Source organism: Malus sylvestris, chromosome 9 (genome assembly GCF_916048215.2).
Source record: "Malus sylvestris chromosome 9, drMalSylv7.2, whole genome shotgun sequence".
Taxonomy (NCBI): Eukaryota; Viridiplantae; Streptophyta; class Magnoliopsida; order Rosales; family Rosaceae; genus Malus; species Malus sylvestris.
The window spans coordinates 9,952,109-9,973,998 of NC_062268.1; the positions used below are offsets into that span (position 1 = coordinate 9,952,109).

At 37.2% G+C, this 21,890-nt stretch overlaps 3 protein-coding genes and 1 non-coding gene across 11 annotated transcripts; 2 read left to right on the top strand and 2 right to left on the bottom strand.

Annotated features, from left to right (window-relative positions):
• Nucleotides 1-1,015: 1,015 nt before the first annotated feature.
• LOC126582443 (uncharacterized) lies at nt 1,016-3,773 on the top strand. The gene is made up of 8 exons (XM_050246594.1): nt 1,016-1,629; nt 1,721-1,822; nt 1,927-2,008; nt 2,133-2,152; nt 2,261-2,321; nt 2,919-2,977; nt 3,291-3,398; nt 3,537-3,773. The coding sequence occupies exons 1-8, from the start codon at nt 1,159-1,161 to the stop codon at nt 3,594-3,596; spliced, it is 963 nt and encodes a 320-aa protein (XP_050102551.1). The 5' UTR covers nt 1,016-1,158; the 3' UTR covers nt 3,597-3,773.
• LOC126584068 (small nucleolar RNA U19) lies at nt 2,562-2,671 on the top strand. Its single transcript, XR_007609985.1, has one exon. It is a non-coding gene; the product is annotated as a small nucleolar RNA U19 (small nucleolar RNA).
• A 363-nt stretch (nt 3,774-4,136) lies between the features above and the next one.
• On the bottom strand, nt 4,137-7,987 carry LOC126582442 (zinc finger protein CONSTANS-LIKE 9-like). 3 transcript variants are annotated; one of them, XM_050246592.1, is made up of 7 exons: nt 7,744-7,986; nt 7,218-7,306; nt 6,393-7,108; nt 6,046-6,264; nt 5,383-5,687; nt 4,935-5,070; nt 4,137-4,832 (listed from the first exon to the last, which is right to left on the bottom strand). In XM_050246592.1, exons 3-6 carry the CDS (start codon nt 6,978-6,980, stop codon nt 4,935-4,937), a joined length of 1,248 nt encoding a protein of 415 aa, XP_050102549.1. In that variant the 5' UTR covers nt 6,981-7,108; nt 7,218-7,306; nt 7,744-7,986; the 3' UTR covers nt 4,137-4,832. The 3 variants fall into 3 exon arrangements, with proteins under 3 accessions (XP_050102549.1, XP_050102550.1, XP_050102548.1); XM_050246593.1 differs by lacking the exon at nt 7,218-7,306 and having other exon boundaries at nt 4,956-5,070; nt 7,744-7,987; XM_050246591.1 differs by lacking the exon at nt 7,218-7,306.
• A 3,954-nt stretch (nt 7,988-11,941) lies between these two features.
• On the bottom strand, nt 11,942-21,179 carry LOC126582077 (uncharacterized). 6 transcript variants are annotated; one of them, XM_050246066.1, is made up of 17 exons: nt 20,870-21,179; nt 19,536-20,007; nt 18,532-19,244; nt 16,616-17,677; nt 15,613-16,368; nt 15,428-15,499; nt 15,213-15,293; nt 15,042-15,073; nt 14,854-14,941; nt 14,597-14,749; nt 13,797-13,988; nt 13,639-13,718; nt 13,464-13,536; nt 13,288-13,395; nt 13,010-13,115; nt 12,816-12,903; nt 11,942-12,454 (listed from the first exon to the last, which is right to left on the bottom strand). In XM_050246066.1, the coding sequence occupies exons 2-17, from the start codon at nt 19,906-19,908 to the stop codon at nt 12,280-12,282; spliced, it is 4,152 nt and encodes a 1,383-aa protein (XP_050102023.1). In that variant the 5' UTR covers nt 19,909-20,007; nt 20,870-21,179; the 3' UTR covers nt 11,942-12,279. The 6 variants fall into 6 exon arrangements, with proteins under 6 accessions (XP_050102023.1, XP_050102024.1, XP_050102028.1 ...); XM_050246067.1 differs by lacking the exon at nt 20,870-21,179 and adding an exon at nt 20,668-20,862; XM_050246071.1 differs by lacking the exon at nt 19,536-20,007 and having other exon boundaries at nt 18,532-19,241.
• Nucleotides 21,180-21,890: the final 711 nt, after the last annotated feature.

Sequence of the window (21,890 nt, forward strand, 5' to 3'; positions counted from 1 at the left end):
ATATTATAAAATAGAATGACATATAAATTATAAATTATTAAAATATAATAAAAATATGAGGAACAAGTATATAATATATGATCATCTAAGTATTTAACAAGTCTCTTATAATCTATTAAAAAAAATAAAATGCAAAATGAAAGTTATCTATTTTTTGTCAAAGTTAGAATCGCAACCTAGGCGAGCTCCTAGGCAGGTATGGACGGACGCTTAAGGAGGTCTAGGTGCTATTTCTTTATTTTCAAATACCTAGAGATTAATTGGACGGTAGCCAACTACATAAAACAGTGCTCAAAATCTTTGTCGACCAAAAAAAATAAAGAAAAAGCTAGCACCTATTGCGTTCTTGGTGTGATTGTTCCCCTTAGGATTTTATTATTGTGATTCAATTGTAAACATCGACAAAAGTAAGAATAGGTAAAGATTGAAAAGAAGGTTTTTGCATTCATGATTTTTCTCTCCAAGAACATACCGTCTCTGTAACGTTGCATGTATAAGATAACCTTACACCAAAAAAATCCCTTCCTTCAATATTTTAGATTTACTCTCTTCGATATAGAACAAAGTAAACCCTAAGTACTAAGAGCAAAGATCATCACAAACGTAGATTAAAAAACCTTATTTAAGACGAATGGAACACTAATTGACTATTTGATGTCTCTACTTGAGTATGGCTTCATATTTTTCATCGTGTATAAATTTTATACGATGCACATATTAGTGGTCATACTGTGATAAAGCTTTCGATTTATAACAATTGAAATTGTTTTAAAAAGTGAATAGGCATCAACAAAAAGTATTTAAGTTTTCAACAAGTAACCACCTAAATTGTTCGTGACAATGATGATGGCGATCAAATTTGCACCAGAATGCACAAACATAATTACTTTTCACCTCTCGAATACCGCATCAAGTGCTACAAAACTAAAAAAAAAAAAAAAAAAAAAAAAAAAAACTTTAGTAAAACGACATCGTCTAGAGAAATATTAAAATGACAAAAATAGGGCAAACCGTCTTCTCTTCTTCGCGAGTAGTGCCGCCGGGTCACAGTTCCTTCACTGGTATTAATTATTCTTTGTTCCCAGCCAGTTGTCGGCTGAAACAGCAGCGGCGGCGGCCAAAGATTCAACCTTGATTTGGTCTGGAGCACAGGACTCCATGGCCGAAGAAAACCATCTTCCAGAAGCAGCAGCAGAGCCGAGGAAGCGGAAAATAGGGAAGAAGAAGGGCTCCAGGGCAAAGAAGAGGGCGAAGATGTTACATTCGTCGGAGGAAATCAGAGCCATGAAGCCGAAGAAGATTAACAAGAAAATGAAGAAACTGTTTCTGAAACGAGCCCGGGAGTACGATTCGGAGGACGAGGAGGAGTCCAAACAGGAACATGTGAAACTGAAACCGAAACCGCAACCGTTGGGAAACAATGAGGAGGAGCCGAGTGGCAGTGGCGGGTCGTCTTCAGGGGAAGAGGCGGAGGAAGGTGGTGGTGGTCACACTAGGGATGATGGTTTTTCGGATGACGAGGAGCACGGCGAGTTTCTGCCCGGAATCATGAAGTTTTCGGAGGGTTGCAAGGCGTTTAGGTTGGCATTCAAGAGTATAATCAAGAAGTCTGTTTCTCAGGATGCAGTGGTGAGTTATATAGAATCGAGCTGCTATGTCTAATTCTTTAGTTTTTGGGAGTTTTTTGTGTGTTACAGGAAAATGTTTGATTGCTTTGCAGGGACCCGTGATGTCGGCGCACAAGAAGCTTGTTGCAGAAAAGCTTGCCGAGGAGCAGACCGAGCGCAAGGCTAAGGGCGAGGCTAAGAAGGAAAAGCACACGGTAGTTCACAACTTCGATTTTGTTTTTAATTGTAATGTGCGTGCATCCAACATTTTGCTTGAAAGGTTTAATGCTTATTTGTGCAGATCGTTTTGATTTGATAGGTGATAGAAAAGGGGCATGTGATGCCGGCCAACTATTTAGACACACACGAAAGGTTTCTAATCGGTGTTGCTACTAAAGGAGGTACCGAATTTTCCATTTGGTTAAGATGTATGTGATCGAATGTTATTTGTCTTGGGAGTGTTATCAAATTTGTTTCTCATACTGACTTAGCTCACATTTACCGTGTGCAATGCTGGATGTTCAGTGGTGAAGTTGTTCAATGCTGTGAGTTGCTTTATGTGAATCTAATTGTTTGCCTGTTTTTAAAGTTTTGATAAGATTGTTTCCGTTGTGCCACATTGAATCATGAGCTCCATTTTGTGTCTAATGCAGGTCAACAAGGCACAAAATGCTCAGAAAGGACTGAATCCTTCTAAGTTTAAAGATGCCAAAGGTGTGTTCTTATTACTGCGGCTACAATCTGAGACTCTCGTTCTTGACAATTTACGTTGATAAGTTTCCGATATTAACTCTGCTTGAGTTAGTTTTAAAATTTTACACTGAAGTAAAAGCAATATGTTGTGATCATATCATATATAGGGTTGAACAAACTTGCTGTAGTCTCTGGTCTCTGTTAGTAATAGTTGTTTTGTGATGCTTCTTTGAGTAGCCATATGAATTGATTTGGATCTCATATTGGCTTAGTTAGGAGGCATATATTAATTCAGTGTTTGCAGTGAGGCCTTTTGAGGGGACTCTCTGTCTCTTCCTCTTCAATTGTCCTCCAAGCAGCCTCACACATTCTCTAACTAACCGAAATATCTTTTTCCACTCTCTGACTTTACTCACCGAGTCACCTTCCATGATAATTGCATTGTCATGCCATATATATTTATGATCCTGGCTCAGGTTTTTTTGGGAGGGGGGAATTATTTTATGCTTGGTTATTTTTGTTGGTTAGACTCATAGAGCAATTGTTTGTTTAAAGTGTGGAAACCTCTGTTCAATATTTGTGTTTAATCTACCTATATTGTTGTTTAAATAATTCCAGTGATAAAAAAGCGGAGGAAAGAAGCATTCTTTTCCGAGTTGGGCAAAACATCTTTGAAGGTCAGCTACTTTTTCCTTTATCAGATCCTTTCCATTCTCCCACAGCATTTTACCATCTTGATGTTCGTCACTGGTGGAAGGAGTGGTTGTAGACATTCTTGTTTCTTATATTCAAAGATTTGAACAATCATATATATTATGTACCATATAGTTGTAGACGTTCTTTGTTCTTATATTTTAAAATTTGTTTGGAGGATCGATATCTGATGTTGAAGGTCCTTTCCTGATATGTAACTGTCGTCCTACCACTTGGTTCCATAACATGTTGGTAGTGCCAAAGGCCAATGTGTACTGAGAGTGATTTAACATGCAGGCTCATACGTCTAAGGGCGCAGTGGATGGTGAAGGGCCTGCCTGGGCACCATTAAGAGATAATTACATGCTCACAAATCCCAAATTGAAAGACTGGGATAAGATGCCGGTAAGCATCTGTAATCACATCTTGGTTAAGTGTTTCACTTGTCAAAGACACTCCCGCACTCACCTAAACACGTGACACAATACGCTTCTAGCTTCTATTATTGATTCCAGTGACATGTGTTCTTCAATTTTCATACAGGATACCGTTGCGGAAGATGACATTGGAAGGGTGGCTGGAGATAGTTCCGATGATGATTGATGCTGTGGAACTGAACAAACAGCTCTGTGCTGATTGCACACTTTTTGTAAACTTATGTTATCCTTGTTGCTACTGCATAGGTGGAATTTTGTTTTCGATTTCTATTGGTCGTTATAAATGAGTGTTTTATGATGCGATTGGCGAAAATATGTACATGATCAACCTCTTCTGCTTTCAGTTTCTTTTTTCTTGCCCTTCATTCTGTGCAAAAATTTCTTTTACCTTGTTTTTTCGGTTTTGCTCGACCGCAATTCCGATTTCACACTTTTGAAGCCTTTCTACCAGACAAAAACTGACCGCATGATATACGATAAACAAACATGATTTAAAATCCTCACAACGAGGATCCTCCTGGTTCTACCATGACATTTGGTTTTGCGGGTTGAGCTCCTTGATTTGAGAGCAAAGCATTGACATGCTACAGAAGATGCTATAGAAGATGATGGTTGCCATCGCCGAATCGTTATCGTTGAAACGGAAACGTTTCCGAAGATCTTCAGATCGCTTGTGAAACCGAATACGTTTTTGATACAAGAGAAAGAACGCAAAATTGACAATACATTATCGGTTACGAATACGATACACTAAAATTACAAGGTGAACTGAAGTCCAGTTCAGATACTTGTACATTTTATGACAACAAAAGCGAATAACATCTCCTTCGGCATAACTACAAACTAACTGCATATGTAAACTATCCTGTTCTTGTCTACCCAGGCCAACAAAAATGAAACCGAAGAATTTACAAGTTCGAGTTTAACGTCTCACCTCACGAAGGTCTTATGTCAGAGCTCATAACCATCAACGGCATACGTACAGATCCTGTGTATGTCAAATGAACAGAAAAAAGGTAAAAACAGAACAATCGCAGCTAATCTAATGGTCCGGAAACTACATGTTCAGCCACCAAGATGCCGTGGCAGCCACTTTTATCGGAGCAGGAGGGCGAAAAAATATAATAACAGGACAATCGAGGACATCAAGCATAGTAATGGTTTGGAAGACCAATGTGAATCCTCCCGGGAGAACGATTGAACTGATGAACTTCTCCTAGAGAAACATAAAAGGGAAACAAACGCGCTGGATAGTGTGATGATCAATCAATCTGGCATCGTGACGTAGAATCAGAAAGTTGCTCCTCCACTTTAGTAGTCAAGCATCAGAACCTGGCCGTTTGCATCAATCCTTATCTCCGGACGAAACCAAGGCCCTGTGATACAATCATACATCTTTTCACTGCACAAGAGAAAGATGCATCAGTTTCAACTCCCGTAACGTAATAACAATCAAACAGCAATTGTTTCTTTTGTGTTATAAAAAATTGGTTAAAAATTGTACTCAATAGCTTCTGGTTCTGGCCTGGTTCAAGGGGTCGTAATCATAAGCTTCACCAGCTTTAATGAAGCGGCCCTTCACACGCTTTCTTACATCAGCCCTTGCTTTGCGAGAAGCATACCTCACCCTTTTCTCAAACCTATCAAAAAGACAACAGAAAATACGGATGTTTAGTTGAGAGGAACAGCGCAAAATTTCATGACCAAATAAGACTTCCGTGAAAGTGTAACCACTTCAACCAGAAGAAAGTACAGAAAGAAATCAAGACACCCTATATAGTTAAATCTTCTATAAACGGCGAATAATAAGAAAAAAACATAAGACTACTCCGAGAAGTGGTCATACAACGAGGTGAAGAAACTAGAAAAAAATTGCTGGCTGAATAAATGAATGATAAACAAGTAGCAGTGTGCGTGCTTGCTAATATATTTACTTTTTGGAGTACACTTACTTGCGTGCCTTCTTCTTTTCCTTGTAACGCATAACAGCATTACTACGGTTAGCCGATTGCATGGAACTCTCAGGGCAAGGAGGACACCATGGCGGCTCTCCCATGAGAAGCATTGAGGAAGCCCCACAATCTTGACAATCACCAGCACTACTCTCTCCAGTAACGCCCGAAAATGAAAGGTTTGAATGTGCTTGTTTTGCCGGAAAGCAAATAATTGGGTCAGTTTTCCTACTCATTACAGAATCAGCAGATGCCGCATTACTGCACGCTGGCTGCGGTGTATTTCCCAGTCCAACTGAAGACCCCTGAATAATAAAAACACTAATAGTTAACCACAAGTACACTTTATAAACTCAAATCCGGACATGCTTACCAACTACATTAAGAAAGAAAAACCCAAAAGTTCAGAATGCCTACTTGTAAGATAAAAATAAAGCAAGTTTTTAGTTACACAGTATAGTCTAACACAACGACCCAGCCAATGAACAAATAGAGATCAAGAAAGTCCGAGCATTGTAAAGCACGAAAGTCGTCGTACCCAGTGCACAAGGCTCCCGCTTTACGCAGGGTCTGGGAGAGGTGAATGTCGGCTAGCCTTACCCCCATTTTATGGAGAGGCTGCTCCCAAGATTGTAAAGCACGAAAGTAAGGAGACAAAATTACCTCAGCAGCAACCGCATCTTGATAATTCCTGCACATGTTCCTTGCCCCAAACAAGCTATCAATCCCACCATTCTTGAAAAGCTCTTCAGAGTGATTGAGAGATACACCAAACAGTTCGTCATAATTTTCAAGATTCAAATCCATTTCATCCATATCGAAACCATCATAAAGGTCATCATCTTCAGGGAGTCCAGAACCTTTGGGCCCATGAGAGTAGAGCTGTATAATCATAACACGAAATTGCAAACGTCATTGATGAAACTTAGAACAACATCACACACAAGGATTTAGAGAACAGATTGTACCCAATGTTGTATCAAGATCATAATTTTGGAAAAGAAAATTACCTTGGGCAATGAAGCATTCACAGATCCAGACAGCTGGCCAACAACATGACAAGCATGATTACGTTCAGGCAACGAAGGGGAACCAACCAGAACACCAGACTTATGCATGGAATGCGCAGCATTCACTTCATCTGCACCGGATGCATTTTGCCTGGTGTTACTTTCACTTTGGTTCCAATCAGTTGCGGTGCTGTTGTCAGCGATGCTCATCAATCCCATTTCCTGCTCGCAGGCAGATTCTCCGTTAGAAGGTAATTCCGATACGAATGACCAGATAGACGACAGTTCGGCAGACGATGGGCAGCCAGTGTAACAATTAAGTGTCTGCCTCTTATGCATGGAAGCTGAGGTGGATGCTTCGTGACCCATCCAATCACAATTCTGACAAAGAGACATTCTCTCTTCCGTGCATCTTACTAATGCGGGTTGCGAATTGCATCTATCGCAAATAAGTGCTCTCGAGTGACGCCTAGAGAGGGCATTTGCAGAGTGGACATTTCTATCACACGATAAACACAAGCATGCATCATCAGACCGGCAGTACACCATGGACCTTTGATTCCCGCAGAAATCACACATGTAACCCATGTTTCAACTTTTTTTTCTCTCCTCTTCCAGTCAAAAGTTTCCCAATTGTATCCAAAACTATATACGAATCTAACCGAAACCAGCTTCCCAGAAAGACAACAATTCTGCTGAATATATCTGACTACAGCCTTCAAACAACATCATAAACAGAAATTCAGTATTATTGCTGTCAAAAGATGTTACAGGAAGAACATGAACAAGTTTTCGTAGAGAACGACATCGAAACAAGGAACTTACTATGTCAATTATCAAATACATAAAAACTTTCAGATCATTTTTCACTTGTCTAGGAGATGCTCCAAGTACTAATCTGAAAAAATTGGATCCTAAATCCAAAATATCGTTTCAAACAAGGGCTTCACAACATCAAATTCATACAAAAAAACCAAATTTGCAGATATCAGGAAAATATAACCAGCAAGTAAAAAAAGTAAATAAATTTAACAATCTTGCATCACCAAAAACACAAAAAAAATAAAATCTTTTGGGTGAACTGACAGATTAAACAAGCTTTTCAGCAAAGATTTTGGCTTCAAATATATACTCAAAACAAAAGAATGAATAAAAGGGTAATTTAATTAGGCCCTACATATTATTTCACACCATCTGAATTTTCAGATGAGAATTATCAGACCCACCAACAGAGGAAAAATCAAAGTAAATCTACTACAAACACCCAATAAAACTTTGAACTACAAATAAGCCTGAAAATTAGTAACAGAAACAAAAAGCCAACAGACAGAGAGCATTCAGGAAACTTTACCAAGACAGAGGAGGATAAGATCGGTGTACAGGCAGCTTTTGATTTTTCTTTTTATTACAAAAGAAATACAAATCTACAAGCTTCTGAAGGAACCCTAAAGGTGTGAACTTTTTGGGTTTTCTGGGAATTTTTTTTTTTTTTGTTGTTGGGAGAAGAGGGTTTTCTCAAATTTTCTTGCTCTTCTTATGTGGAGATGGGAAGGATAGAAAGATTGGGTTGGGGAGGAGGTGGAGGGGTGGGTGTGAAGGGTGTCATAGGGGCTCCAAAGATGGTGACTTCAGCAAAGTTGATAAAAAGTGCATTACTTGGTGTGGGTCCCTGTCCTTTTCATAGTGAATGGAAAAAGTTAGGCCTTTCCCTTTTCTAGGTCCCTCCATCGTTTAAATTCATATTTAATTTTCCAAGCTAACTCTCTCTCTTAATATCTCCTCCCTCTGTGATTCTCTGTTTTTCATTTTCTTTGGCAATTTTATTTTCCTTTTTTGTGCGGAATTAGGGTGGGAAAGCTATTAAAAGTGCTTCTCTCATCCTCTTCAGATCAATTCCAGATAATCTTTCTCATCAAATAATTAAAATTTTTAAATTTTGATTAAACGGTTAAAATTATTATAACTTTTAAAATGTGCCTCTATTTTTCGTCGTTGAATCAAATTTAAAAAACCTGAATTGTTTGATGAAAATAATTAGAAGGAAGGGATGCAGAGATTATGAGAACCATGTGAAAACACTTTTAACAGCTTTGCCACCCTATCCATGAACTAATTCCACATGATAATGGCATGTCACATGTCCTAGTCTCTTATCTCATCATCTGTCCCTAGATTTTTTGTTTATTTGTTTCCCTTGGTCTGATTTTTTTCTTTGTTATTTTTCTTCTTCTTACAAAGTAACGTCCTATAATAATTGAAGGGCTGGTTTGAAAGTGTTTTTAAAACGTCGGAAAGTATTTTTGGGAAAAATATTTTTGGTACTAATCTTTAGCAAGAATGCAAGTAAATATTTGAAAAACACTTAAAATGCTTCATGCAAGACTTTTGGAGCCAAAAAAACGTTTTCTCCAAAACTCTTTTAGTCATTTTAAAAGTATTTCCAAACAAGTCTTAAGATAGAATCATTTCATATAGAGCTAATTTGAACTTTTAATACCTTAGATAGGGACGAAGATTTGATTTCAAATGTAAGTAAACAAATACAATGTACTAAACAACTGGCTACAATTAAAATTGTCTCCCTTTTAAGATTGTGATAAAAATAACACTCTAATTTACGAAATAGGAGACTCGAATAATAATGAAAAAATGACATGCTCGTTAATCGTTCGCATAAGTTTTGATTGTAGTTTTCATTTGATTGTGATGCCTTAGACGGCCATCCAATCCAATCTTAGGGAACTTTTCTTTTGTACTCTCCCCTAGCATGCTACATCCCCATAAATCCAATCCTTTAAGCTCTAGAAACCTTCATATGAGTGCAGATGAGGCAACTTGACATGAACAAGACTCTCCAAAAAGTGAAAATAAAGTCTCAAATGTGCAATATATTAATTTGACATTAAAAAATAATAGGTCCTCTCATGAGTCATACGTCATGGGACCTACTACACCCTACATTTGCACTTTTTACTCCCTAAGGCCTACCATAACTATGGTGCATCCATCTCACCTTATTCTTTACATGCATTGCTTGTTACACAATCTAATTAGAATCGAACATGTCCGTACATGATTGAATTGGATAAAACCATAATACATCATAAGGATAATGTTGTTGTGTATGAATGTACCTTTTCTTACCCTTCTAAAAATGATAGATTCCATACCTATTATGGCATCGGAATTGATCGTGAAAAAGACTCGCATGTAAGGAGGTGTATACTTCTTCATTTTTGTTCTTTTTTCTTAAAGACGATTATTTACCTATAATAACATCTTAGCTAATTAGAAAAGAATTTACATGCAATAAGGTGTATGTATATTCATTTGTTTCATTTTTGTTAATGACAATATATACCTATTATATCCCTAAGGTTAATTAGAAGAGAATTTACATGCAACGAATGTACGATGATTTGTCTTTGTTCTCTCATCAAATGACAACGTGACTTATCCTGAAATGAGAGAAGCAAATAGTAAAAGAAATATAACGCGTTGCAATTAGAGGTGGCTAATACCCATTAAATTTGACTTCACCTCACACCCTCATCACTATTACCAAATTCACCTCTATATTATGCTGATATCAAACGGGTCTTAATGGGAAACCATTAACAATCCAACAAGTTAATTTGTCACCTCTAATTGCAAGTAAGTTGCTTCCCAAAGTTAGAGTTAACCCTAAACCCCAATAGATCACAAAAGCTAGGGTAGTTGTTTATCATACCAAAATCATACAAATAGTCAAACCCCAAAGGAGTTGGAAGCAACAAGAAAAAGTGGGAGGTGTAGGAAGCTAAGTAGCTTAATCAGATGTATTAAGGTAAACTATGTATTATGTATTGTGATTAGTGGAGAATATATACAAGATTTACATGCCTAATTTATATACTAATTGTAACAAGAGATAAGGCAACTGAAAGGCCACTCGAACTGAACAAAAAAAGAAATGTGAGATTCAACTTACAAACCCCACTTTCACAAAAAGTGCTTCCTTTTTTCCCCATCTTTCAATTTTAATACTATGTTAATGTGCATTTACCAAAGTAACCTTCTTCTGCATAATTTGACCCCTTCAGATCATGCCACGTGCCCCCATGATATCCTCTCATATCTAAACCTTGGTGGACTTTCTGGTGGACTAGTCGCCAGTGACTCCCCGTGCCCTTTGATAAGGGAGAAAAGATACCAAATAATTGGGTTTACCAGCAAGCATATCATTGCAGTCCAGCAAAAAGGCAGAAAATTAAGAAGTTGACCTATGTTTTGCATACCAGAATATTCTTGGGTTTCCCAGATTTACAATTATTAATTATATATCTGCTAATCTTTCACGTAAAGATCAAATTTGAGCTTTGAAGGACTGTTTTTTTAATGTCTTGTTGTCAAATCTGTATCATTCTGTGAGTATCTCGCTCACAAATCTTGACGTTTTACCTTAACGAGTAAAAAGAGGAGCTTGCTCGAGTGGAAGTTAAAGATATATATATATATATATATATATATATATATATATATGAAAGTCACCCATGAATAGTAGTAAGGAAAACTCGTGGGTGGGACAATTAGATGTGATTGTGGACTCACAAATCCAGTAATGTCAAGAGTGGGCGATTGCCATTTGTATTTTCAAACACGAGGCAAGGAAAATCATTGCATATGAGTGATTATCAATTTTTGATGGTTTCAAATCCAAATGAGGCACGTCAACATTTGCTGACTTATGTGAGTGATTGTCAATCATTAATGTGCGTTAAAAGACAACTATCACTAGCGTTTCTCAAACTCAACATACAACACACCGTCGCCAACAATTGAGTTATCCATTGGACAAACTCTTGCCTATTATCATTTTGCTCGCGTGAGTGATTATCAACGTCAATAAGCATTAAAAAACGATTATTATTAACATTTCTCAAACTCAAAGTAGGCCACGTAAACAGTTATGAGTTATCGATTGGACAAACTCTTGGCATATTTACCATTTTGCTCTAAGTGAAAAATCTCAACTTGTGCCATAAAAGTCTAAGTCCAGATACAATTTTTGCAAACCAGAAATTATATTTCGTAACGATTAAGGAGAAATTGTCCACTGAGGCACCTGCCCATATGAAAACAGGTTGGGTGCCATTTGACCATTCAACTCAGATTTTTTCTAAAGATTAAATCAAGAAAATATCTTGCACTTTTTCTTTTGGGCAAATAATATCTTCTCCCTTACAGGCCTACGATAGCTTCCGGAAGTCTAGCCTACGATAGCTCCAAGACACATCCAACTGTCAATTTATATGCGAGATTCCAATTTTTCACAGAAATCTAGTCGACATTGCACCAACAAAATATCCCTTTTCCACTTTTCTTTTGGTCTTAAAAAATAAATAAAATCCCCCTTCTACCCTACTAACGATTTGTTTTCTTTTTTTGTTTTGTTTTTTTTTTTTCGGTCAATAGCAAAAAGTACTTAGAGCCAATAAAATCTTAATGAAAAACCAAAGGTAGTAGCGTACTAAAATTCATACAACCAATCTTACTTAATAAGATAAGGCTTTGTTGTTGTAGTAGTAAAAATATAAATGAATTGCTGGTTATATAATTGTTGAACTTACAACAAAGAGAAGAATGTGTGCTCAACCTCAACAAGTTCAATATGCTAGTGACCTTGCACGGCTCGAGCGATAGAACTTGGTTAAAAAAAAAAAACTGCCCTCTAGGATTTGGGTGAGAAAAATCCGAGTTATCGAACTATCTTTAGCTAAATATACGACTACGCTCTTTTAAAAATATATATATACACACACACACGACTATGGTAACCTAAGGTAAATTCCAACAACTTATTTGGCGACATGCTTCACCTCCCTTGGAAATACGCGTGCGTGTGAAGTTACACCACATTGGAGATACACTTGCAGAGCCTCTTTATTCTCGTATATCCAGATTCAAGAATCTCAGCTGCAGCTCTTGTTTCAGCTAATAGTGACTCGGGCAGCGCCTTTTCCACTGCAGATTCGGAGGAAGCCTGTATCTGATGCGGAAGAATCTCCGAGGGATAAATCCCACTGTCCAGAAACCAACAAACAAGTCACTACTTATTCAAAGCACTAAGGTCTATATACGTATAAAGCACATTGTGGTATGGAAGGCATAGAGGATTCTGACTGATTAAGTAACGACGAACATTTGCATATTATCTCAATAGAGACTAGTAACAACAAACATTTGCATATAATCTCGCAAGTAGTTTCACATTGTTAACTAGACAATCCTGAAAGGACAATAGTAATCTGCAGCGGCGACATACAATGCTTAAATACTCAATATACGGGGAGTCGCTGGATTGTATCCAGCCAATCAATATTGGAATAAAATTCTACATCAGATAAGCAAAAAGATAATCAAGGAAATTGGATAGGACTCTACCTTTTCAAACAGGTCATGTCAAGAGTCACTGCCACCTGTCTACCGCTCTTAAAATTGAGGAACCAAAGCTTCAGATCAAGCTGCTCAGCTATAGAACAAGGACATATAACCAGATTTTAGTAAAGATAAACAAACTGATTCAGTGAAAGTTCGGATAAACAAATTGATTATCACATTTTCAGTATATTTATTACCAGATGGAGTTTGAAAAGTTGTTTGAATCAAATTTACAATCTCAAATCGAGCCAGGTGCACTTCCACAACCACGTCTAGCAGATTTCTTAGCAGTGAACGGGTTACCTGCATTATATATGGACCCAAGTGAAAAAGCAGTCTATAATGTGGAGTTAGAAACATATTACCCACTTTGACAGTCATACATAGTCCACAACCTATACAAATTGAAACCCAGTACCACAATTCCTATAACTAATGCACGTAAAAAATTCCATTCACTTAAATGGTAACATACTTGCGTTTCTTGTGCCAACGGCAAACATCTCAAATCAGAACTTTTCTTGGTGGCCTCAAAATTTAGCACAAAACCAAATGCAACTTGAACATCCATGTTTGGGAATTCCTGATGTCCAAAAAATTTAACCATTTAGAAAAGAAACAACAAAATACACAACTTATTGACTTCAGTACCTTTGTGATTTTTATATAATTGAAACTGTGTGAGATGACTATGTTTGATGCTGGGCCCCCAGTACCTGTAAACCTGTGTCTCATCAACATGAAACCATGTCATACTTGAATTTGGTAACAAGAAAGATAATACGTGACTCATCCAAAAGAACAGCCAAAGAGAAGAAGAAAAAACCTTTGCAAGACGTAACCATGGTAACTGAGAAGAATTTTGTAATGGCCATTCTTAATCTCAAAATGATCAACTTTCCATAGCTGTTGAAATCACAGGTCTCTTAGTGACATAAGACATTTGTTTTGTGTCTGAAAAGTCATATCGTGAATAAAAATAACCTGCAAATCATGGCAAATAATCCTGCAACATGTTCTTGTCTTGAGATGTTGTTGAACTAAAGATATAGTATCAGCGCAACTCTGTTCTCCTTTCAACTTGCAGTGGCTGTGAAAGAAATTGCTTAAGCTTTTTACATCTCTGTCCAAAGCTTTAAGCTCCTGCCTCATTGTGCTTACATTATCATGGGAAGCCTGACAATAAAAAGGAATATATAAACAAAAATCATGACCTGAAATTGGGTTGTCTTCACATAATTATTTTTTGTAATATCTATAAGCTGAACTGGTTGTTTGAGAAAGGCAAAGGAAGAACGGTTTTCTTATGCTGTATTCATCTTATATAATCTTCTGGAGCATTTATAACAGAAACCTGTCACCTGTTTTCAAATTCTACTAATAATTTTATTTACTGCATCTTTCTTGGAATTTGGTTCGCAGGAAAAGTTTAAAGATTAGTACTCAACTCTGATTAATATATTCCCAATAGAATAGGGTCTACCTAGTCAATAAAATCACATTTCTATCGCAAATACACAATCTCATGTAATGTTTTTTTTTTTTTTTTTTTTTTTCAAAGAATCATTCACCTTGCTTTGTAGTTACAATAGATTTCTCTAGTTTACAATCTTTTTAACAGTTTTCTCAAGTGTTTAAAATCCTTTTGTTAAAAATTAGAGGAAAACCAGACAGATAATTTGGCAAGACCAGACAGATAACTTGGCAAGAACAATTACTGAAGCTACGATTGCAGGGACAAGACAATTGGTAAATGGATCTCCAATCTTAGAATTGATGATTACCTCTTGTTCACCCTCAGAATTAACTAAAGAGTATTGACGATGACTATCATCAACATGAGTCTCCCGTTCACTAGGTTCAGACTGACAATGGATGTAATTTAATTTCAGCATCTGAGACTTCTGAATTGCAGAGCTTAAGAGCTGTACTCTAATCTGCAGGCAAGTATAAGTCCAGGTGACAAACTGTAGGCATATCCAGAGATGAAAAACATAAGAGAGCCAACCTTAATTAATATGTTTTTTTTTAAAATACAAACCTGTAATTTATCACGCTTCACTTGCATTAACTGCAATTTTGCCTTTTCATACACTATTTTATAAAGCAGCAGTCTTGCTTCAGCTACTCTGCAAAGGTTAATGTCAATGCTTATTAAGCTAAACCACATTCTTCGACACGTAAGAATCTAAACTACATAATCATAACAGGCATGATGAAAGACACCACCTTTTATGCCCAACATTGAGGCAGTCGAACTTCTGTACACATTAAATACCAGTGTTAGCATAAAAATTGAAAGTGTAGATGCTCTATAGATTTAAAGAATGCAACGTGGTCCGACTATACTATGTAAACATGTCCGTAACAGACCCTGATTGATCATTTAATTCAGCAAACCTGAGACTGGACTTCAGAACACAGCATCCCATATTTTTTAGCCTTCAATAGGTGGACCAGCATATCTTCCAGCACACCAATCTACTTGATCATGATAAAACAGCAATGTCAACCAACATGAAACAGATAACAAACTTAAGCGTAAGATGGTTAATTCTATCACCCAGATTAGATTTTTCTTGGGAGAAAGTAATAATAAAAGAAAATGAATATACCGCTTTGAAATTTAGTTTGCTTGCCAATGGAGAAAGCAGTTGTTCTGTATCTCCTGCGAATTTTATTAAAATCTGCAAGAAGGAAATCTTAAGTAAGAAAATGTATGAAAACAAAATACCTAGCATATCTGCCAGAGAACCTGGCCATTCAAGTGGACTAAAACAAAACAGGAAATAGTACACACATCAGTCCAGCACTTCCAAGTTGTATCACCCCCACACTTCTGTCTCTCATCGTAACCTTTATTTGACTGATGCAGCATGAACTCTGGATTGCAGTTCTCACTTCTGGGAACTTTCGGACTTTTCTGGATTCTGGGGATCATATCTGTACGGTATCCATCCTCAGAAATTATTCCTAGGTTTCGTCGTTTTTGTCCAACAGAATTCTCTGAATCTTTCCCTGTAAACGGATTTTGTGAAATATGCTGTCCCTGATAACAACCATCACTAGGATGACTATATGAATTGGACTCATGAGATACTAGGTCCTTCCCAGCAAAAGGTCGCACATTCTCAGTGTCTGCTGCACAAGATGAATCCAGTCTGGAGGGGCTATTTGTTGACTCTTTTCTTGAGGGAATCCGATTCATATCTTTTATGAAGGGACTACGAATTGGCTCTTTCACAGTAGGAATTTGAATTGGGTCTCTCACGATAGGACTTCGAGTTAGCTCTTTCACCAAGGGACTTCGAATTGGTTCTTTTCCAGGACTCCGAGTACGTTCTTTTCTGGGAGGACTCAGAGTTGATTCTTTCCTGCGGGGACTCTCATTTGGCGCTTTCCTGAGGGAACTCTGAATTGCCATTCTCCCGGTAGAATTGAGGGTTGGATTCTCCTGGGGTGGACTCTGAATTGGCCCTTTCATGGAGGGGTTCTCAGCTGACACTTTACCGGAAGGACTCTGCATTGACCATTTCCCGAACAAAATGTCAAATCCCTAAGCAACAACAGAACAAGTAATGATATTTCTAAATAGAACAGCCTATTATTTAACTGCAGCCAACTAATGGATGGGAAACTGTATATAAAGATGTTTTCAAATTTGAGCAAACATTAGCCCAACACCCAGTCTACTGTGTTTAAAAAGGGCATGGAATGCACAAGCGAAGCAAAGTTGTGTGGTATAAAACATAGGCCCAACATCCATGTTCTTTTAAAAATTGAGCAAATATACGGAGACTGACCTGAAGGTATGGTTCAGTTGTGCTGCTGCAGACATATGGTTTAGAATGCATTGGTTCTGCTCCACCTTGAATGCTTTTATCTGGGCTGTTCAAAATGACTGCACCTCTTGAAGGTGATTGGAAGTTCTTTTCAGATTCAATTTGCAGATGGGGAGGATTATCTTCTTGCTCACCTGCCAATAAGGAATCAGCCCCAGAAGAAATTAATGCTCCTTCTGTGGGAGTTTCTGACATGAGATGCTGTGTCATTTTGCTTCCTGATAATGACAGCTGAGAGGGTGAAACCACCGCCTTTCTTGGTGTACTGTATGCATCCTTCAAAGGAGTGTATGTAAACATGATATGCTGAGGCTCTTCAACTTTATCGAGGTCTACGGTCTCGTTAACCTGGCTCAACATAGTGGTGTTTATTGAGTTCTCATTTCCATTGCTATTCATGTTAAATAAGCTTTTCTGTCCTCTGTTGAGATCAGGCATAGCTGTTTGCTTCTCTAAACAAGCAGTAGGAGAATTGGAAAATTTGCATTGGAGATCTCTGTCAATGTAAGCCATAACATTCGTTAAGGGAGAATTCACAGATGAGTAACTTGATAATCTACATTTTAATTTTTGAATTCCATCGTTGACGATAGAAGCACAGGGAGAAGGTTCAGGAAGCGTGAACCTAGAAATGCTTTTCTGAATTGATGAAACCCACTCATTATGTTTTGTGTGTTCCGCACTTAAAAAGGAACCTGGTTGTTTTGAGGATGGAGTCACTATCCCTGAGTGTCTTTCCAAATTAGGAGTATTCGATAACAAGAATATGGACCCCTCCATCGGTGATCTATAATGTTGGTCCAAATGTTGATCGCTATTATCATTATATATTTTCTCCTTAAGTGAATGTTCTTGTACCAAGCCTTGACTCGAATGTTGATAAGCAGGTCCATGCTGGACAAACACATCAAACTGAAGTGCTTCACTATCGACTTTTGGTAGGCCATTGCCATTAACAGCAGTTAACTCCAATTTTTTCATACCCCTTGGAGATGCATCTTCAGGACTAAATTCCTTATTCACCTGCAAGAAAACCTGTGCATCAGTTCACCGATAAGAAAAAACTCACGATTAATTTATTAAGCACCTTACGGTTTATTCATTGGTGCAGTTACATAAACATGTACTTAAGAGAATAAATATTTCAAGTTTCAACTAGAATGCAAGCACAAATATTGCATCAATTATGCATACTAAACAGTTGGCAAGAATAGGACCAGTCATTAACTGTCAAGCATAATAAAAGACGTATCCAATGGAATAACGTTGAATTGTGTATTTCAGTATGGAACAAGTTGACTATGGATATGCAACCACAAAATAATGTGTTAAAATTAAAAATGTACAAATGTAATAACTAGACTACTAGACGAATATTTGTGGCAATGAGACTATCATAATAGTCTCCAACAAAGCCGTGGCCATTTACTTTAGCTATTCGACCAAACTATCATGGTCGACCAGAAGACTGAAAACTAAAATTTCAGCTTCTGTTTTACAATCCAATATCCAAATATCCAAGTTCCTAATTTTCCACTGTCATTACCTTCATTCTTACATCCCATTTTATTAAAGAACCCAACCATAGAAATTTTCAGTGTCTGTTTACCACAACCACAAAATCCATTTCAGTAAACAACAAAAGCTATAAGATGTTTGAGCCATTAAGAGAAGTAATTTTTGAAATACATAAAATCATATGCACTGGGCCACTGGCAGAACTTTTTGGTTCAACAGCTTACAACAATGCAACCACCCTCAGAACAACAACTAAAACGTCCATCATCAAATCTACTAATGTAAAATACAGAATGTATGAGATCAAACCACACCGGCAACAGTTCTATCAAAATCTTGATTGCAAGAGACATTCTTACATTGTTTAATTGATTCTGGGTCTGGATTTGGCCATCACCAGAATCACCAGCAGCTGAATTATGATTTCCGTTAGATGAGGTATCGTAAGCAATCTGATGAAGATAACCGCCATTTGACTCACTCAACTTGATACGAGAAACAGATTCTACCTCAGTAGACAAGTCATTGGTGCTGAAATTGCCCATTTCAGTAGTTCTACCATTTCTCATGTGGCCAATCCCATTTTCATCTGATGCAGACACCTCACCCCCATTCGGTGGCATTGAAGTGGCTAGGACGGAAACTGGGTCAGCATGCATATCCTTGCTGCCCGCTGCAAGAAGTGCATCTAATATTGGAGATAATCTACCATAATCATACTTATGTGGATTTTCTTCTATGATACTCATGTCATTTGAATCTTCCCCACTTCTGACCTTATCAGCAGGGACAGAAGACTGAAGGGTAACCATCTTCGGTTTTGTTAAAGACATGAGGCTTCCAGAATCAGTAACATTGGTATTATGGTTTGGTGTCTTCTCTTCAAAGGCAAGGCGAACCGCCGTTGGGGTCTTGAGATCTCCTCCGGAGTCTGACCTTGCAAGACTATGGTAATGCATTGAAAATGCTGTAGTATCCAATGTAGCTTCATGAATGTCATCTGAGGCCGCAGAATCAGATAACCGTCCTGGTCTAATGAAATTGGCCGATACAGGGCCAAAGAAATTGTCTTCTACAAAAACAAACCATAAAATGTGGTATAATTTTCGACTAAGACATGAAATTTACACACTCAGCGAAATTACTACCTACACAAACAACAAGATAAGCTATGCAGTTACAAATTCAATTACCGGCATCCTTTTCGAGTTATTTAAAGTACAGTATAATGTAAGCAGGTAATATGAAGCACCAATTACATAAGCCATTAAGTACTAACATCCTCTAAAGAATCTTCCTTTACTTTCCTAATTGTGTATTAATTACTAATTAATCAAAAAATAAGATAAAATTTATAGCTTACCATCATTAGAGGTAGCAGAGCCCGGAACACTACTCCCAGGAGAGGGCGATCCAATTGGCCTGAAAAACGACTTTCTCCCGTCGTCGTTTTCGTCATCGTTATCGGAATCCCTAAAATCGTCGCTGTCACCGCCCAAGTCCCTAAAAAACCCTATCACCGGGTTCTCGGCATGTTCGAAGTCTTTTTGAGAGCTGGATTGGGGCTTGGGGTCCGGAGGTGTGTCGTAGTCCTCGTCGCGGTTGAAGATGTGGACGGATGTGATCTCGGTGTCGGCGAAGCTCACGCGGCGGGAGCGCTTCTCCTTGATTCTTAGGGCTATTGTTTCCGGTTCGGTCTCGGAGTTGCAGGGCTCATCGGGGGCGTTGGAGGCCATCGGAAATGGTGGAATGGGAGAGGGAGAGTGGGGAAATTAGGGTTTGCAGTTTGAATTTGGACGGAGTAGTGCGCTGTGTGTCAGTCAGTCACTGTGGGACTGTGGAGCGGGAGAGAGAGAGAGAATGGAGGGAAAATTATTTTAATGGTTTAAAAATGGGGTAATTTAACGAAAACGGGTTACTTTAATGAAAAATTATTTTTTTAAAATAAAAAATTAATTTTAGTACTATTAATTTTATCTTTTATTTTATTTTTATAGTTAAAATTTAAAATTTTCAAATCATTTTTATTTTTATTTTAAAAATATTTTATTTATTTACTATGAGTCGTTTGACTCATTTTTTTTGTTTTGAATTTTCACTGTTCTAGTTTTTGTATAATTGCAATTTTGTCCCTCGAAAGCTTTTTGTTTTAATTTGTCTTGATTTAGCGGTAATTCTTTCTTCCAAATTTCCAACGATAGAAAGAATCTCATGTTCATAATTAGTTTACATAATTTTCCACTTGCAAGTGTGCGGTTTTAATTTTGACTCATATAGATAATGAATTTAATATCTAATTATTATTTCTAATCCATTATGAAACTTGAGTTAAATTCTTCTAAAACTCAATTTTGCACCATACAATTAAACCAGGCTCTACAAAAATGATGACTTATAAGTTGGACTAAGTGAGTGGTAGTACACATCAACATATGATCGAGTCACTAGATACTAATAAATAAGTAAGAGCCACCTCAATAGAAAGAAATGATTACCATCAAACTATGTGTTCTAAAAGTGAGTCAACGACATAAGTTTCGTGCTATGTAAATGGGATGGTATGTAAGATCAGTCATATATCATGCTCAAGATGGAATTACATAATTTACTATCACACAAGATGGAATTACCAACAATCCAGTTGAACTAACAAAATCCCATATGAAATTACCAACAATTCGAAGCTCGAACACTCACCTTCCATGTCGAGACTAGATATTTTATTGAGGTCGTTCAAGATCGTGAGGCCATACTACAAGACCTTGGAGCTGTGGACCTTGAGCTTTTGGACCAAGCAAAGCTATCCCAGACCCCTCCTCCATTATCGACCTAGTTTTTGAATGTGCGATCTGACCTGCCAACGAACCATCCAGCACAGAGGAAATTTTTCTTTAGGATTTCAATTGAGAAAGAAAGATATCGCATGGAGAGAGGAAGATTAAGAAAGAAAATGTGAAATGGGTTGGAGCGGCGGAAAGGATGAGAATGGGAAAGAAAAAGAGCCATGTGAGAGAAAGAGAGTTTGGGAGATGCTTCTAGAAAAATGTGGACTGATTTTAATTATGATAATAAAACATAAAAAGATAGAGATTTTAAATAATAAACTAGTTTAATTTTTTTTATAAAATAACCATTAGTGTTGGAGATGCTTATGATAAAGAGTAATAGTTGTATAGTAAATAGATATTATAAATGTAGGATTATGATTTTTTGTTAAACGTTAGATTATATATTTAAGATAAAGTTTATAAATATTTTTCTTTTAAAAATAAAGTATATTTAGTAATTCACCTTTATTTGTTAAGAAAATTAAATTAATGGCACATCTAGTATTATACCATTTTTGGTCATTTCACACCGTTACAATTGTTTTACATAAAAGTTTACCAAACACTATAATACTGCATTTTTTTTTCCAAAAGCATTTTTGCAAAAAAGTTTACCAAACACTCTGCTGTTTTATTTCACAGTTGCTTATTCTCATAGCACAGCAGAAGCAGTTTTTTTTTCAAAGCACAGCAATACCAAACCAGCCCTTAGTGCCTTGGTACGTATATATGTTCATCCATTAACTCACTATTTTATTTTATCATATGATTAGTTCTTAATTAACTATTGATTAATGTACAAATTACAGACATGAGATTGCCGAGGTTGGTCCGAATAATGTTCTCGGATTCAAAGTTGGTGATCATGTCGGAGTTGGAACTCTTATTAA